Source organism: Trichosurus vulpecula, chromosome 5 (genome assembly GCF_011100635.1).
Source record: "Trichosurus vulpecula isolate mTriVul1 chromosome 5, mTriVul1.pri, whole genome shotgun sequence".
Taxonomy (NCBI): Eukaryota; Metazoa; Chordata; class Mammalia; order Diprotodontia; family Phalangeridae; genus Trichosurus; species Trichosurus vulpecula.
Genome location: NC_050577.1, coordinates 59,227,111 through 59,244,283, shown reverse-complemented (window position 1 = coordinate 59,244,283; position 17,173 = coordinate 59,227,111). Strand labels below are relative to the sequence as shown.

The 17,173-nt window shown below is 35.6% G+C and overlaps 1 protein-coding gene across 1 annotated transcript in view; it reads right to left on the bottom strand.

Annotated features, from left to right (window-relative positions):
* The window catches only part of MALRD1 (MAM and LDL receptor class A domain containing 1), a gene marked incomplete at its 5' end in the record, with an annotated part of 881,642 nt that overhangs the window by 25,386 nt on the left and 839,083 nt on the right, over nucleotides 1–17,173 (bottom strand). The window contains 2 exons of the mRNA XM_036760519.1: nucleotides 5,103–5,199; nucleotides 5,287–5,369. Coding sequence (XP_036616414.1) covers nucleotides 5,103–5,199; nucleotides 5,287–5,369 — 180 coding nt within the window. The remainder of the gene's footprint in view (nucleotides 1–5,102; nucleotides 5,200–5,286; nucleotides 5,370–17,173) is intronic.

The following is a 17,173-nucleotide window of genomic DNA, read 5'->3' as shown; positions in this document are numbered from 1 at the left end:
CGTGGAAGGTAGGTGCTACTATTATCTCTAATTTATGGATGAGAAAACTTGGGAAGACAGAGGTTAAGTGACTTGGCCAGGGTCACATAGCTAAGAAGAATCCCTGAAGTACAATTTGAACTCTGGCCTTGCTGACTTCAGGCCCAGTGCTCTATCCACAATGCAGCCCAGCGCCTGCAAATCTTGTTTCTACTGAGCGCATGATGAATTCCAATAAATATACTGACATACTGAGAACCACAATTGTTCTGAAACTATAGAATTTTTTTAAAAGGAACAAGAATGCTGCAAGATGACCTTGTGATACGACCCATATCATTAATAATTAAGAAATTTGTCCAAGAAGTGGAAATTAAAGTGTTCCAGTAGCCTGGGAATTCACACAATTTAAAATCCATTGAAAACCTCTGGGTTATAATTTAGGCTAGACTTGGAAAAATGGACTATTAATCAATGAAATGCTTAATATCCAATGCAATAAAAGCATGATTTCATGATAAAAAATTAAAGAATACCTGTTATAATCTTGCACACTCAATGCCAAATCATGTAAAATAAGTGAGAATGTATAGCATTATATTTTTAAAGAAGTAAAAAGTTGTAAGGATTATTATATAAGGCAATAAATCTAATTGTTTCCTTTGTCCCAAATAATTTCTATTCCATGTCATTTAATGTATTTAATGTATATATATAAACATACACATATTTGTGTATGCATATACACATATATGCATGTATGCATATGTTATATTGGTATGTTGCATTATATCATGCATATACTTATACACATATAATATATACATAATTATACATATGTGAATATGTGCATAAGTATGTATGTGTGTCATTATATATAATGTATGCACATATATGTAGCACAGCATACTTCTAAAATGCACGTATTCCCCTGAAATACATTTGTCACTTCAGATTTTCTCAATGCAGAGAACAGTTGGTTTTGAAAAATGTCCTGTCTAAGAAACATAGTAGTACAAAAGGTGTTATTATGGGGGAGGGTGTGAAATCTCCTCATTAAAGAAAAATTGGCAATCAGGCAAGTGTTTTATGTCCCTCCACTCCCCTCCCGCATCCCCCCAGGATGGTGAGCAGCTTTGGATTTTTTCCAGATGCCTGCAAGACCCGGAAGAGAGCCAAGTCTTTTGGCAGGTATAACCGAGTAACTACCCTTCCTGCTTTAGGAAACAGCTGAGGGAGTTCTCTAATGGAAGTCTTGAGGTCTGGGAGGCCTCATGCCTAGGGTAATATATTACTTTGAAATGTAGAATGTTTGTTCAGATTCAAAAAATCAATATCACCCTATGGACACCCTAAGCTAGTTTCATTGTTTCCTGATTCATTATTAGGGTGAAGTAAGAGGTCAATATGACATTCCCTGGTGACTTTGCCAACTACCCTTGGATTAGTAATGACTCAAAAACCACTGTTAAAATCTGCTCATGTGAAAAGGACACTTTCTGTACATTCATTCTATGTGAGATCAGTCAGAAGGGATGGAGGGAGAGGAGAAGAGGGTCATTTGGCACAAATGGCTAGCTCAGATGGGCCCTCAAATTTAAGAAGCAAATACGTCAAGAATGTTTGAATTGTTTCAGTAACCTTCATATTAATTTTGCTATTTCAGAAACCTAGATTCTTACCCTTCCCCTAATATTCAATGAATGTGCATGAAATAAAATACTAGAATAAAATATATTAGCTTTTAAAAATCAAATTATTCCTTTTTTGAATTCTATTTGTTTTTACAATTCCTCACTCCCACCCCCTTTAGCACATGGAAGGGTTTCAAAATCTTGAAGCGGTCTGATTATTTCTTGAACTTTGTAAGAAATCTCAGACATATAGTTTAGGCATATTTAGCCCATATAGTCTAGAAATTAGTTCCACGATTTGGATGCAGGACTACAGAACTGAATATCTTCATATGATATATCAACTGCGTAATTAGGAATTTAATTACATGCTCATAATAAGCCATATAACACGCTAGAAAAGATAGCTGGTGTAGCCTCTCTCTTCTCTGCGTTTACAAAGAGAATACATTGCCTTTCAGATCCAGGCAATTTGATATTAATATTGAGCCAAATTCCTCCTAAACTTAAATATTTCTCCTTACATTAAGTGCCTTCAGGACAAAAATTCCCCCTTTGAGTTTATTACTTTACAAGTAGGATACTATTGCCATCTGCACTTAGCACAATGCTTGGCACATAGTAAGCACTAACAAATGCTTATCCATCCATCCATGCATTAATTCATATTTAAGATTACTATAATTCCCTGAAAGATTTAATTCATGTTCCCAAGATATGTAATTTATAAGCAAGAGTTATTTAAGTAGTGAAGGGATCTGACTCAATACTCTACAAGAGGATCTGACTTAATATTCTACATGCATTATCAAATCCAGGACCTAGGATAGATCTTAGCAATCATTTAGTCCAACCACTCAAGAAGGTGACTTGACCAAAGTAACATCACCAGTTTTAGTGACAGAGCCAGGATCCCTGGCTGATCCCCTATTTTCCAATCCAGAGCTTTTTACATAGCACCACGCTGCATCCTTCATATTCTACTGAGCTATTTCAGAGATGTTTTAATCCCAACCTTTTCAAGAATCCTATTTCTTAGAGACATCTTATTTGTTCATTTTAATTTTCATTCATTCATTAATTCATTCTTTACTTATTTGTAGCCCAACTAGTTGGTATGGTGACTTGAGTATTGAAATCTGACATAGATACTTCTTAGCTCTGTGGCTCTTAGCAAATCACTTAATCACTTTATGCCTCAGTTTCCTCATCTGTAAAATGGGGATAATAGTGATATTTTCTTTCCAGGGATGTTGTGAGGATCAAATTTATATATATATCTACACACACACACACACATATATACATATAGATAGCTATAGATATATATATATATAGATTATATATATGGATATATAGAGATACAGATATACATAGATATAGAGATGTATGTATAGATATATGCATATATATATGTATCTATATGATTTGTAAACTAAAGCTTTTTTTAAAAAAAACTTAGCTATTATTAAACTTCTTACCAACAAAACATTTTTACCTTGCTGATTTTATCAGCAAATTAGAACAGTCCTATGTTATAGTTGAGAGAAAGGTTATTTCAGTTTTGCAAAGTACTCTCCATGCACTGATGGACTCATTAATCATTTGATTAATAACAAAATGACTATTATATTCCAGGAACTGAACTAGGGGCCAGGTATAGAAATGCAAAGAATGAAACAATCTCTAAGCAAGAAACTAAAACAATTTTCCCTGTGGTAATCCTGTGAAGTGAATGTTATTCTCATGACCATTTTATAGATGAAGAAATTGAGGTTTTCAGACTTATTCAAGGCCCACACCTAAAAAGTGTTAGAGGGAGGAGTCCAACTCGGTTTTCCCCGACTGAGTCAGGCATTTTTGCCGTTGTCTGCAATGGGTTAATGTCACTCAGGAGAGTGACTGAGGTATCATGTGATTAATTTTCCCTTTGGTGAACAACACAGAATCTACAGCAGTGGAGGGAGAGCATATCATTGTCTGCAGGTAGGAGAAAGGTAAGGTTGAGATTCTCCCCTCTCCTTCCTGTCCTTCAGTCTTTAGCTCCAGGCATAGTTTTGCTCTGATAAGAAAGTGCTTTATAAGCTTTGTCCAGATGATTCTACTTCATTTTTGCTAAGGAAGCAGGCTTCTAGGGCCAATTTGCCCTTAGCAGCATCTTAAGACAAAATCTCTTGGATTTAGAAGCATGTTTTTGAAGGACCAATTCTAAATGGTTAATTAACCCCTGATTTCAAAGAAAGTACGAGAGAGGTTAAGAAGCCCCACCCACACAAAACACAAAAATTATGAGCACCTCCTCCCCAGGTACCAGTGCTGTCTGTGGACAATAATAGATTATAAAGGTTTGTGCAGATGTTATGATTTAAATACTAATAGCTTTAGAATATGAATATTGACTTTAGAAGCCTCTAAAAGGCCTCTTTTGCTACACATCCTCCCTCCCTGCCACAGCCCTGCAATTTCTAACATGTAGTCTTTGCAATCTGGTTGTGTATTATCATCAGATTATACTCTGGAAAAATTTTAAAAAAACGTATTCCCTAACCTAAATTCTCCGTATTGAACTTTAAAATTTGGTAGTCTCTACAAGATATTATCCATATTTTTATTTAGTCATTTTGAAATAAATGGTTACCATAAATGTTATTCTTTTCCCTTCAATGTGCCATTGCTCAGGGAAGAATTCATTGGAAATCAGGGAACCCCTTGCTACTAGCTACTTCCTTGCATAAATTACCTCAGTGGACCTCAGTTTCTCTATCTGTAAATCTAAAGTCTCCTCCATCTTTGACCTTTGATTTGTTCTATGGTTATGTTTTCACAAATCATTTCTCTGAGGATATAGGTCAGCTATTACTTTACCTCTAATGGTTACTAGTGGGAATAAGTAATACCAATGCCTTAGGCAGAATTAATCAGCCTAAAGTATAAGAAAAAGTAAAAGGGAAAGAAAAAAGAAAGGGCAAGAGGAAGAAGGAAAAGAAAGAGGAGGAGGATGAAGTGGGGGGGGGGGGAAACAAGGAGGAGGAATGAGAAGAAAGAGGAGCAAAATATATGGGAAGAAAGATAGATGCCAATAATATAGTAGCACCAAACAACTCTCAGTGGATAAAGTGCCAAAGGTTGCCAAGTCTAGTCCTAGAGAATTCATGAAGATCCAAACCTTCTTTCAAGTTCTCTCACTAGTTTTATTCCTGCCACCTAGGAAAATTTGTTGAATGCCTACCAGCATTGACAAGTTTAATGCCCTACCATTTAGAGAACAAAGAGTTATATTATAACTTTTTCAGGTTTCATAGCTCCCAGTTTGAGGTCCATTAAGGTTAGTTGGCTTTTCAATTCCAGGTTTTATTTTATGGTTTGGTATTTGAGAAGAATATGCCAAGGGAAGCTTATCAGTTGAAACCAAAGAAGCTAGGCAATTATCCAGTGCTTTGTGCCACAATGGAATATTCTGTTGAACATATGATAAAAGATATCACTTACTTTCTTGGCCATTTTCTGTTATAAAGGAAACTGAAGAGAGCAACTGCTAGGTGAGTTGTCAGGAAAGCCAATCCAATGCTCAAGATGGTCCTAATATCTGCAATTCCAAACCAATCAAACATCAATGATAAAAAAAAAAAAGCAGCAATGACTAAGTAATTTATATGGATTCAAAGGCACTTACCATTCTGGGTGAACATGACATCTGGTGGTGAAGGAGGGTTAAGCTGGATGTGGCATCGTTTTCCTTTCCACTCTTTTTTACATCTGGAAATAAGATGAAAATCATGTGTGAAAGAAGTATCTGGGCACACCTTCAAATAGGGCTGTCAGAAAATCAAAAGAAGGATCCCTGTAAACACCATCTGTGAAAACAAGATACAGTTCAGTTGACTTCGTAAAAGATGCTCAAAGCATCTAAATAGAATATACTCAAATATTTCAATGTGCCCATGATTTTCCCCCATTTATGCTATTGATTCCTTCTGGTGTTGCATAACAGTAAATCCAAATAAAATTAAATATAAAATTAAAATTAAAAATTGACATGTATGTATCTACTACGTACCAAGCATGGTGCTAGGTCCTGGGTATACAAAGATAAAAATGAAACACTCCTCCTCAAGAAGCTTACGTGTTGCTGGGGAAATTGTGTGTGTATGTGTGTATGTGTGTGTGTGTGTGTGTGTGTGTGTGTGTGTGTGTGTAAAACTATATATATAGTCGTATACAGCTATATACAAAGTTTTTATATATACATAGTTATATACAAAGTAAATACATGACAGTTTTTCAGGGAAGGTCGTTAGCCAATTGCAGGAGATAAGAAAGACTTCATATAGCAAGCAGTGCTTTAGCTGAGTCTTGAAACAAATGAGGGTTTCTAGAAGGTTGAGTTGAGGAGGGAGCATATTCCAGGCACAGGGCATAATCACTACAAAGGTATGTAGAGATGTAAGATGTAATCACATTGCATTTAATGCCATTTAATACGAATTGTTCTGCTCATTATGCTTCAAGTGCGTTGAGGATTTGAGATTTCATCTATGTTGGCACTGACTGCATTGAGACACGTTGTAATTTCACTGTGACTAAAATGGTCTTTATAAATTTCTATAAACAAAATTCACTTGGTAGACTTTCTGAACTTAGCTGGTCTTGGCCATCTTCCAACCTCCAGAGCTACCAGAACTCATACTCTGTTGTCACAACCTTTGACAACCTTAAGTCACTTTCCCCAGCATAAGAGGATTCTCTTAAATAATACTCAGTATAAAATTTTGCAAAATGAGCCAGCAGACAGAATGTAATGTTTTTACTATTATACAGCATTACACTGTAATATGACTGATACAGTCAATGTTTCACCATATTTTTCAACCTTTAATTTCTTCCTGAAGAGAGATGTTCAAGGTGAACTAAGCATCCACATCTTTAGTATGATTAAGACTGCTACCCACCTCTTTATAGAGGGGTGATGGATACAAGATGCAAAAGGAGACATTTTCTTTCCTTTCTTCCACCTCCTCTCCACTCTAAAAATGTTCTTAAAGACCATTTATCAACATCCAGGGGCTATGATCTGTAACAATGAAGGGGAAAGTCCACACAGAAGACACCACAGGACTGTAAACTGCTGAATATCTATCTCTATTTTGACATAAAATCAACTAGTCCTTTACAAAAGGAGAAACCTTTATAGTTTAAAAGTTTTCCAAAGCACTCAAAATAAGTTCAGTTTTTGATAATGAATGCTATATTTTTTTCTGATCCAAATCTCATTTACTATCATTTACTTTTTTGGCTCTTCTCTTGGTTCATTTCTGGTAGTGAAAATTCAGCACAGTAGAGTAGTAAGGGAATCGATTACTTCTCCTGTAATTAGAGCAGCCTCTCCCCTTTTATTAATTATATGTGGGTAAACCACTTAACCACATTAATCCTTAATTTCATCATTTGTAAAATGAAAAAAAGGATAGAGTGAAGCTGGGACCGAGAACACCTAGGTTCAAATACCACCATTAGCAGAATTATGAAGTCAATGGATTTTAGATTCTTAAGGGATCTCAGCAACAACCTATCCTAATTCATACTGGAAAGGGAGTCCAAGTATAATGTACTTGACAATAGGCCATTCGGTCTATGCTTGAAAACATGTGACGAGATGGAATCCATCATCTCCAGAGGAAGCCTCTTCCATTTTTGGATAACTCCAATTGTTAAGCAGTTTTGTTTCTTTGTTTGTTTTTCTTTACACTAACTGTCAATGTAACTTTGCAACTTTGATCCATTATTGACTTGCTCATGGTTCTGGCCTCTGGAGCCAAAGACAACAAGTTTCAAATATGTGATGATACCTTGATCCTTCTTCCTCTTTTATTCTCCACACTCAAATTTTCACTTCTTTCAGCCAATCCTCATGTGTCATGGCATCAAGGCCCTTCACCATCCTTGTTATTCCCTTCTTGATGCTCTCCAGTTTGTCAATTTTCTTCTAGCCTCTTTAGGTGACTTTCTAGCCTATCTCTACTAAGCCATATTTGATAGGGGGAGGTCCTCCTACTTTGTTCTATGTACCTATTAGGGTTCTTGTAAAGGTAAAATTAAAAGCAAACAAATAAACAAAAAAATAAATGCCTTTTTTTTGCTTTTTTGCTATTGCATGAGATTTTATGCTATATCTGTATATATCTATCTATTTATCTATCTAGCTATCTATCTATCATTTTAGGTGATTGTATATTATTTTGTCATTTGTAAGATATTTGGTGGCTGTCTTATTTCTCATTCATCTTCACCCAAGCACGTGGACCATAATGTGTACGAACATGAATGAATTCCCTAAAAGGAGCATGCAGCCTTTTCCATTCTCTTTTTAATTGGGTCTCTTTGGATTTTAAAACTGACATTTCACTAGCACCAGGCCCACAATAATTTCAATCTTTAGTAAGTTTCTTCTTCTTCTTCCTATTATTATTATTATTTTGAAATATCTATGCAGAAATGTTTTGTTGGAAAATAATGAAAAAAAACAGAACATGGAAGCAATATGAATGTCATGAATAGAATCCAGTGTAAATTTCATGGGACTTCCCAAGGAGAAAGCTAATAACAAAAATAACCTCTTTCAATGATCTTCTGACCAATGATATCATATTTAAGTCTTATGCATATAACAAGGAGCTCTATTCTCATCAAAGGCATTTGCCACAGTGATGGAGGAGATCCAGCACAGATATCAGGTCAAAGAATGCATCTGTAAGACGGTGATGTCCTCCAGATGTGTCTGTTTGTAGATGATATTGTGCTGACTGAACAACTCCAAATAACTGCAGCATCTCCTCAATGAAAAAGAACGAGTTCTCAAGAGTTTGGCCTAAATATACTCACATGAAGAAAACAAATAGATGAAAAAGTCCTGATGCTCATACTGTGATTAGGATAATCCAGAGCGCTACATTATAGATCCATAAGTATCAATAAATGATAATGAATATTTTAAAATATTTGGCAATATTAGAAAAAGTGTAAGAATTTGTTATACAACTCTTGAACAAATAAATGATATGATCATTTCCACGAGAATTCAGAGAAAAGAGAAACATTCAAGGTGGGCAGAGAAGGAGAAGTGGAATTCATCTACCGCTGTATGAACTCAGGAGTTTCCCATTTGAAAGAATGTTAGGAGTTTCACAGAGATGTCCAAAATCAAAACTTATGCAGATGATCAAAGGGAATGAACTTAATCCCAAGTGCCATTTAGAAATATGACATTTAAACTTAGATTCTCATTAGGAAGAGCTATTCTATTAAATATCATTGTTCTTCTACAGGCCAATACCACGCCCCCCCTCCCCGAATCTCCAACAAAGATGAGCAAAATTTGGGTTTGGTGTTATGTCTGAAATGTTACTATTCTTATTTAGATAATTTTGAGTTTGCAAAAATATATAGAATTTTTCTTCCAAAGAGTACTGAACTTTTTAAACAAGTATTTTATCATTCTGATATTCATTTTGTACAAATAGGTAAAGGAACATTTTAGAAGTTTGTATTTAACAGAAAGGGAAATATTGATAGAAATTCAAGGTGACTTTTCCAATTATTTAATTGATTCAACAAGTTTTAATTAAGTTCTTACTAAGTGTCAAGTGCTATTCTGGGAATGTGAAGTTTAAAAATAGCTTTTGACCTCTAGGATATAACATTTTACTTGGGGGGGGGAGCAGGTGGGAAAGAGGGAGAATAACGTAGATAAACAAAACAAGACATATGCCAAATAGATGCAAAGTCATTTGGGCAAGTTAGGACAATAACAACTTGAGAGAAATCAGGAAAGGCCTTGAAGGATACTAGATCCAAACCTTTAGGGAATGAAGGATACCAAGAAAAAGAAGAACATTCTGAATTCATCCTCAGTGTCTTTGCATGGGACAGGTAATACTGTGAAATGGAATGCCATAAGGAGAAGCAAATAGGTAATATTGTCATTAGCCTGAAAAGATGGTCTAAGGCCAGAGAATAGAGGATTTCAAATGGCAAACAAAGGAGTTAATATTTTATTTTGGAGGAAAAACGGAGCCCCTGAAGCTCTCCATTATAAGTTCCAAATGTGTACTTAGACCTACAATTAAAACCTAAATCCCCTGACCAAAAAGTTGAGATTCTGTTTTCTATGTAATGCTATGTCTGGCTTCTAGAACCTAGAAAGAAGACACTTTTTGATATAACTAACATTTTGAATATATAATATTGGGGTTATGGATAACATAAAAATAGGTGGACTTTTGAAAATGACCGTCTACATAGCAATTGTTGTGAGATATACTTCCCAGTGAAGTGATGTTCCTGTTACTGAATCATAATCAACATTTAAGATAATCTAGTTCCCCTTTCTTATTTTCAGTTGAAGAAACCGAAACTCAGTGACTTGCCCAGGGATACAAAGCCAATTAGTGTGAGAGTCTGGTCTAAGACTCATGTTTCTTGTCTTGAGGGATCTTTTTACTATTACATGCCTCCAGATTTGGTTTGTCTGCCCATATGTTTTTGAGAGAAGACAATAATCAGCTTCAGTCTGCACATGGTAATTTAGTAAATATTTTTCTACTGTACTTGGACAAAATATGGTCATTTATGTTAGTAGGTTCCCTCGAAAAATGAAGTTTGGGAATGATTTCCGTTCTGTTTTTCTTTATGGTGTGAAGAATTTTTCTGTCTGTCAGATCACATACAATTACCAAAGAAATGTCACTATATAGTCTCTATAGCTTGGCATAGATGATCATTGCCTTCTCTTACAATGTAGGGCAAATATTAGATTTATATTCAAGAATGGTTCTTCTCCCATAAGCCTCAGGAGCTCTGTCAAATGGAGGGTATAATGGAGTAGTGGGTAGAAGGCTAGCCTCTGAACTAATAAGACTTAGGGTCAAGTCCTGCTTTTGGCATATACTGATTGTGTGACCCTGGGCAAGGGTATTTAATTTCCTACTTCCTAAGCAACTCTCTGAGACTCTTAGTTGTAGAAAATATTCTGATCTTCATTGTTAGAGAAAATTGCCTCGGTAAGAAGGGTCCTATAAACCAATGAAATCACAGGTCTGGACCAAAAGAATAGAAAAAAAATTTTCATATTGTTCATCCAGATTCATCCATCTAGGAACTAGGGGAAAGATGTTTCTCTCCCTACTAATTCCTTTGCAACAACGTGTCTCAACCAGTCTGCAGTGTTTAGGGGGCAGGGGAAAAGCCATTATGTGCCCAAGTAGGCTATTAAAATTCTTCCTCTGCTCCTGCCAAGCCTTTGGTTTTGATAATTTGTAAATTGTGTGATTTAAAATAAAAGCTTTAAAAACCCGTCAAGACTCCAGAAGCCTAATGAAGAAGGCTCTCCTATGTCTCAGCTGAAAAGTGATTCACAGTAGGTACCAGTTAGACCGGGGTGGGAAACCTGAGGCCTTGAGGCCCATCCCTGGATTAGACATGTTCAGATATGAACAACTTTTGCTTTGTATGCCATTACTTAATTATTCCAAGGAAAGGCTTTTGGGGCAGGGGAGGTAGAAGGGAATGTGCTGTGTATGGGGGCTATTGATATTAATGTCAAAACAGGAAAAAAGAATAAAAAGTGGAAAATTACATAGAAGAGAGCAGAAGAAGGTTTGGAAGGAGATATAAGCAAGCAAGACAATGTGGGTACTACCATGTTAAATTTAACACATACTTAAAAAACCTGACATTTCATGGAGAACTTGCCTTTTTCTGTTCTTTTTATAGGGACATGTTTATATTTTAGATTTTTCAGTGTCATCAAAAAAAGAGAATTTTTAAAATTTCTTTTTCCCTTTTGGAAGCATGACTGAGCACTCTTGATTAAGTGTCACCCAGAGGTTAAGAAAAACCAAATATTCAACATCTTGACCGCCATCCATATTCCTTTCTTACACTTCAAAAGTGGGATTGCTCAATGATTTTCCAGAGTCTTCTGTGAGGTGGCAAACTTTGACTCACTAACTGAATGACTGCTTTCTTAGCACTGAGCGGAACAAGACTGGAAGCCAAACATCAAGACCAAGTGTGTCATTTGGGCCAAGGGCTGAGGGCCTACAAGCAGGAGGAAGAATGAAAGGTTATGAGGCAATCCTTTAATGAGTTACTTTTTTATATTTTGCCATGGATCAGTTCATTTTATTTGAAGACGGGAAGTCAGGAGAAGTCATGAAATAATTCCCTGAGCTAAAAGGTTCTGAAATTCCATATTAAGTACAAGCAACTAATTTGCTTGGACTAATTGCTCCTTGACTAATTAGCAGCTGCACATTTTGCACTGTTTATAAAAGCTATGTAGAACCCATCTGAAACAGAAAGATAACCATTCCTGCCCATTCATGCAAGGGGACCTGTTTTCTGAACACAAACAGGAAGAAGGAGCTAAAAGCATAATAAATCATAATTATATTCCTTCCTACCAAAGCACATATTCACATCTATTTTGAATCCTAACACGTTTTCTCCTCTCAGCAGCTTAAAATTGGAGAGTCACTTGCATTATGACTCCTAATGGTTAATGACTGGAAATACCTATTCACAATCCATTAATATTCACAAACAGAAAAGGATACGAAAGCAAATGACAAATCTTTTTTTTCCTATGTTCATGATTCATGGAGATGTATTGTAAGGAAAACCAAGCTTGGAATCAAAATAGTTTAGTTTGACTTCTGAGTCACATAACCAACAAAATGGATGACTAGACGTTTTCTTGAACCTCTCCAAAATAGAATTTATGTTCAAGAGAAAAAGCAATTTCAACTATCTCCATTACGTAGGACACCAAGAATCCAAACAAAGTAGCAATTCAATGAATTAACAGCAGAGAAAGCAACTCAGTAGCCACTGATGTGCTCCCTCAGGACCCTTTTAACCTCTGCCCACCATGCTCTAGTAACAGGGCTGGATAAAGTGCCTGAAAGGCCTACAACAGAAATTGACTCTAATTTGGGTTCCTTCTCCTTGTGGTAGGGATAAACTTTCTCTGGAGAATGCAATACCACAAATATTCCAGAGTGGATTAAAAGATAAATAAGAATTGTGAAAAATGAAATTTTTACCTGTACAGCAGAAATAATTGGAAGAGTAGAAGAAAAAAAATACAAGCCTGGAGCCACAATGTAGGTCTCACAAAGACAGAAAAAAAAAATAACTGGTAATGCAAATAGATAGCAGTGAAGGACAATCTGAAAGAGGAGAAGTCAAAAAGCAATAAAATTAAAAGCAAACATGATCTCCATAGAAACAAAACGTATTGCTCTTAAGACAGGATGTAAAGAGACACTCCAAGTATTTGAAGGGCACCTAGGGGGGGAAAAAGAAAGAAAACCATGAAAATTAAAAAGAAACACCTGAATACCTCAAAACAGAAAATAACAAAGGAAACTTCTCTAAAATAACTGACCATAGAAAACAAATTGGCAATTGAAAAAAATCTACATGTCACCTCCAGAAAAAACCTCTCTAGGTGACAAAGCACAATATACATTGTAGTCTTGCTATTATTCTATTCTATCTAATATTCCTTGGATCATTGAACAGTTGATGTATTAACTGATATGGGTGGTTGAATGAAAATATTAGGATTCAAGGCCATTGAGGCTTGGGGAGTCATTGAATTCATCCTTGGTACAATTTTGTTACCAAAATAAAGACCTGGAATGATATGTAACATGTTATGTTCCAAAATTATTTTTAATTTCTATGGTAGGTTTCTATATCTTCAAAGCTTTTGTTTTGTGTAAATTGAACATTGTTTTCAGATAAAATCTATTAAAAACATTGTTCATAAGTTTTTTTTTCTTAAATATCAATGTTACGTCTGGGTTCTTGTGAGCAATAACAGTTCACTCTGAAAATGGTCCAATTATATAGAATTGGTTGTTTTCCAGGATATTTTGAGGCCTGTAGTTATAAAATACGGATTTCTCATCTGTCAGTCACAGAAGATATTAAACTTTTTTTTATTTTTTTTTTGTTTTTTTTTTGATATTAAACTTTTAATGTAAAATTTTATCCACTAGTAATATTTTGTTAAGTATTTTATAGGGGCTAATTTTTTATAGTCTTTGGTGATGCCTGGTACAATTTCTATAATTCCTTTGTATAATTTAAATTGATCATTAAGTCCAGGTTATTTATGGTTGTAATAACCTCAGTAGTATCACAACCCTTTCATTTCCACAAATGTGACTTAGTAATTTGTTTTCTACTTTGTCAATGTATGTATTTGTATGTCAAGCCTAGAGGGCCATTTGAAATACATTTGTGGGACTCAGACATTTCCTGTACCTAGAGGTTAGCCATTTTTGGTAATATTAAAAGTTCGATGGTATATACCTATTATCAGACTTTGCTATTGATTGGTGAAATGCTGTCTGCTTCTTCCAAAAAAGTATTTCTGGATATTTTATGAACTGTTTATCAAGTAAGTGCTCTAAGAATATCTTTCTCTATTTTGGCAAGGGAGTTCCCTTAGGGTGATGATCCCTGTTTTATATTGTGTTTTTTTTAGGATACTTCAACATAAATGATGCTCTTTTTTAAGAAGCCAGAACCATAACTTAAGCCTGGTATTTTGTAGGTGTTATTTGCTTTAAATGGCTTCTTCCCACCAGCCTCAATCTTCTTAATGGCCATCTTGATGCTTCATTTGGGTTGCCTGGAGGAAATCAAAGTATGTTAAGGCATTGCCTTACCATCTGGTTCAATTTAACCTTTGTATTTAAGCTAAAAGTCTTCAGGATTTATCTTTCCTTGGCATACATTAAAAAGTTTACACTTATCAAGTCCACAAGACAAGTCTACTTGGACAAAGATCTCATGAGATGAAGGAGCTTTTTAATATAATTTTCAGTGAAGCCATATGTCTTTTGAAAAAATCTAGAATATTTGATATGGTTTTTTTGTTTGTTTTCCTCCTTTCTAAATATTTCTTTTTTGTCACCTTTAAATGGACAATATGGCACCTAAACATTTTAACGCATGAACTAGCAGGATATTTCTATAATCTTCCGTGGCATTTTCATAGATGTTCAATAGTTCTCTCAAATCACTTCTGCTCTAGTGTTCTACCCTAGTGTTTCTTGATAGCTGTCTCTTGCAGTATTTCTTGGTACCTCTACCTTTCATCCTATGACTCTGACCATGGCCACCATATAGCTCTTTTTTTGTTCTTGCCCTGGACTAATTGGCAACATATGTTGCATGACACAGAAATCCCATGGATAAAAAGTGGCGTGGAGAACTTATCTGTATGTTGGCATGGTATTGTACTAACATACCATTAAAATATCCATTTCTTCAGTCCACTTCACATGTAGTAATGATTTCCTCCCTGTAGTAGTCATCACATTTGGGATTTAAGCATTTCTAACAGATGGAATGTTGGTATTTATTATTTGACCCAATGTACATTGACTTCTTATGGCATCAGAACACAAAAGATTGTCACTGGCTCCACTGTCCTCTGTATCAAGCTGATTAATATAAGAGCTTCATTTATGGCTAGCCTGCAACTTAGGCAGTTCTATCTATTTCATAGGATCAGTTGTAACACAGTAGCTGGGGTACTAAATTAATCAATAATTTTGTCAGAGCAAAATTAACTAATAATTTGGTCAACAAGCATTTTTTAAACACCTACCATGTTCCAGGCACTGTGCTAACTACTGAGGATACAAAGAAAGGCAAAGAAAAAAATGACAGTCCTTGTTCTCAAGCAGCCCATTAGTTAGCTTTTTGGAGTTCCTGTTCTCCCAAGAGTCTACTCTCAGAACACAGTCACTGTTGTAATAATAATAATAATGATAATAATAAAAATAAATAGCAATGAAAGTAAAGCAATAATAACAAGAATGATGAGGAGAGCTAGCATTTACACAGCTTTTACTATGTGCCAGTCACTATGCTAAACACTTAAATATTATCACATTTGATCTTCGCAACAAGCCTAGGATGTAGGTGTTACCATTATTCCCATTTTACAGATGAGAAAACTAAGGCAGAAAAAGATTAAGTGACTTGCCCTGAGATAACATAGCTGGTAGGTTTCTGAAGTAGGATCTAAACACAGGTGTTCCGAACTCCAGGCTGAGCATTCTATCCTCTGCTCCACCTTAATCTTGTCATTGCCTCTCACCTCATGACATGGAGAGTAGCATGTTGGATTTGAGAGGTTACAGTTAATATTATTTAACAAATTTAGAGGAAAGAAAGCACAGAGGTACTCACATTTGTTTTTAAATTTACTTGAAGAGGTTTTCTTTTAATATAACAACAGCTAGCATTTATATAGCACTTTGCAGAGCACTTTACCAATTATTTGATTCTCACCAACAACCCTGTGAGATAGGGGTTATTATTTTCTTCATTTAACAGACAAAGAACTGAGAATAAAAGTGGCTAAGTGAATGGCCCAAAATCAGAGAATTAATAAGCATCTAAAGCAGGATTCGAACTTGGTTTTCCTCATTCCAAGTCTAGTTCTCTATCCACTGAATGACCTAAGTATCAAAGAAAAACAAAGTTAGAGTCAGTCAACTTCCCCTATACATTTATCCTTTAAAGTCAAACGCATTGTGATACTATAAATTAAGAGAACCATCCAGGATTGCACTGAGCCTCCTAAATAATATCAATTATCACTGAAAAGAACTGGGCCTAATAACACCAAGAGGGAAAATCAAATGGATAAGGAATTCTTATTGCCTTGAATGGCGACAGTTGCAGAACTTGCCCGTTAGTACACACATCCTAGGCACACTCAACTATATTTGAAAAATGAGGAAGTGTTGCTTTTTTTGTTATTTTTTTTGTTTTGTTTTCTTTTCTTTGTGGGGAGAGGAGGTGATCATAATACAGGCTAAGACATGTGATTCAAGTTTTTTTTTTCTGTTCTTCCAATTATTTCTGCTGTGTAGGTCATAAATTCTACTTTAACAATTTTTATATTTGTTAAACTACTCGGGAACATTCTGCTGTGGTACCATGCTCTTTTGGAAATCCCCAGGTCCCTCTGCTTCATCAGGTGCCAATTCATTTTCCTTTGTTTTGCAATATTTATTCACAGATATCTCATTTCTTTTATTTGATCTAGAGGCCATATTCCCCTCTGTTATTAATATTTTCCCTATTGGTTTATCTGCTTGTGCTGCAAGGTATGTAAGTGAGTTCTTTTCCTCCTGAGATGTTTTATAATTTTACTCCCCCCCCCTCTGCCCCAAACCTTATTTTCTCTTACTGCTCACTTTCTGACTCCTCTTTTAAAGCTCTCTTACCTGGGGGAAGGATCTCTGAGCCATTTCAGCCTTCTCCCACCTTTCATGCCAGATAATTCCTCATTTACCAGTCTCAGTCTCTGCCCCACGTGAACTGTGAGGGGGATAGAACTGGACCCAGCTGGATACTGGGCTTTTGTCCTAAAGCTTAGTGGAGTGTCACACAGCCGCACAAATGGGTCCTGTGGTGCGATCTGCTCTGTTCATTTTTTCTAACTGAGCGCTGTTACAGTACAGAGT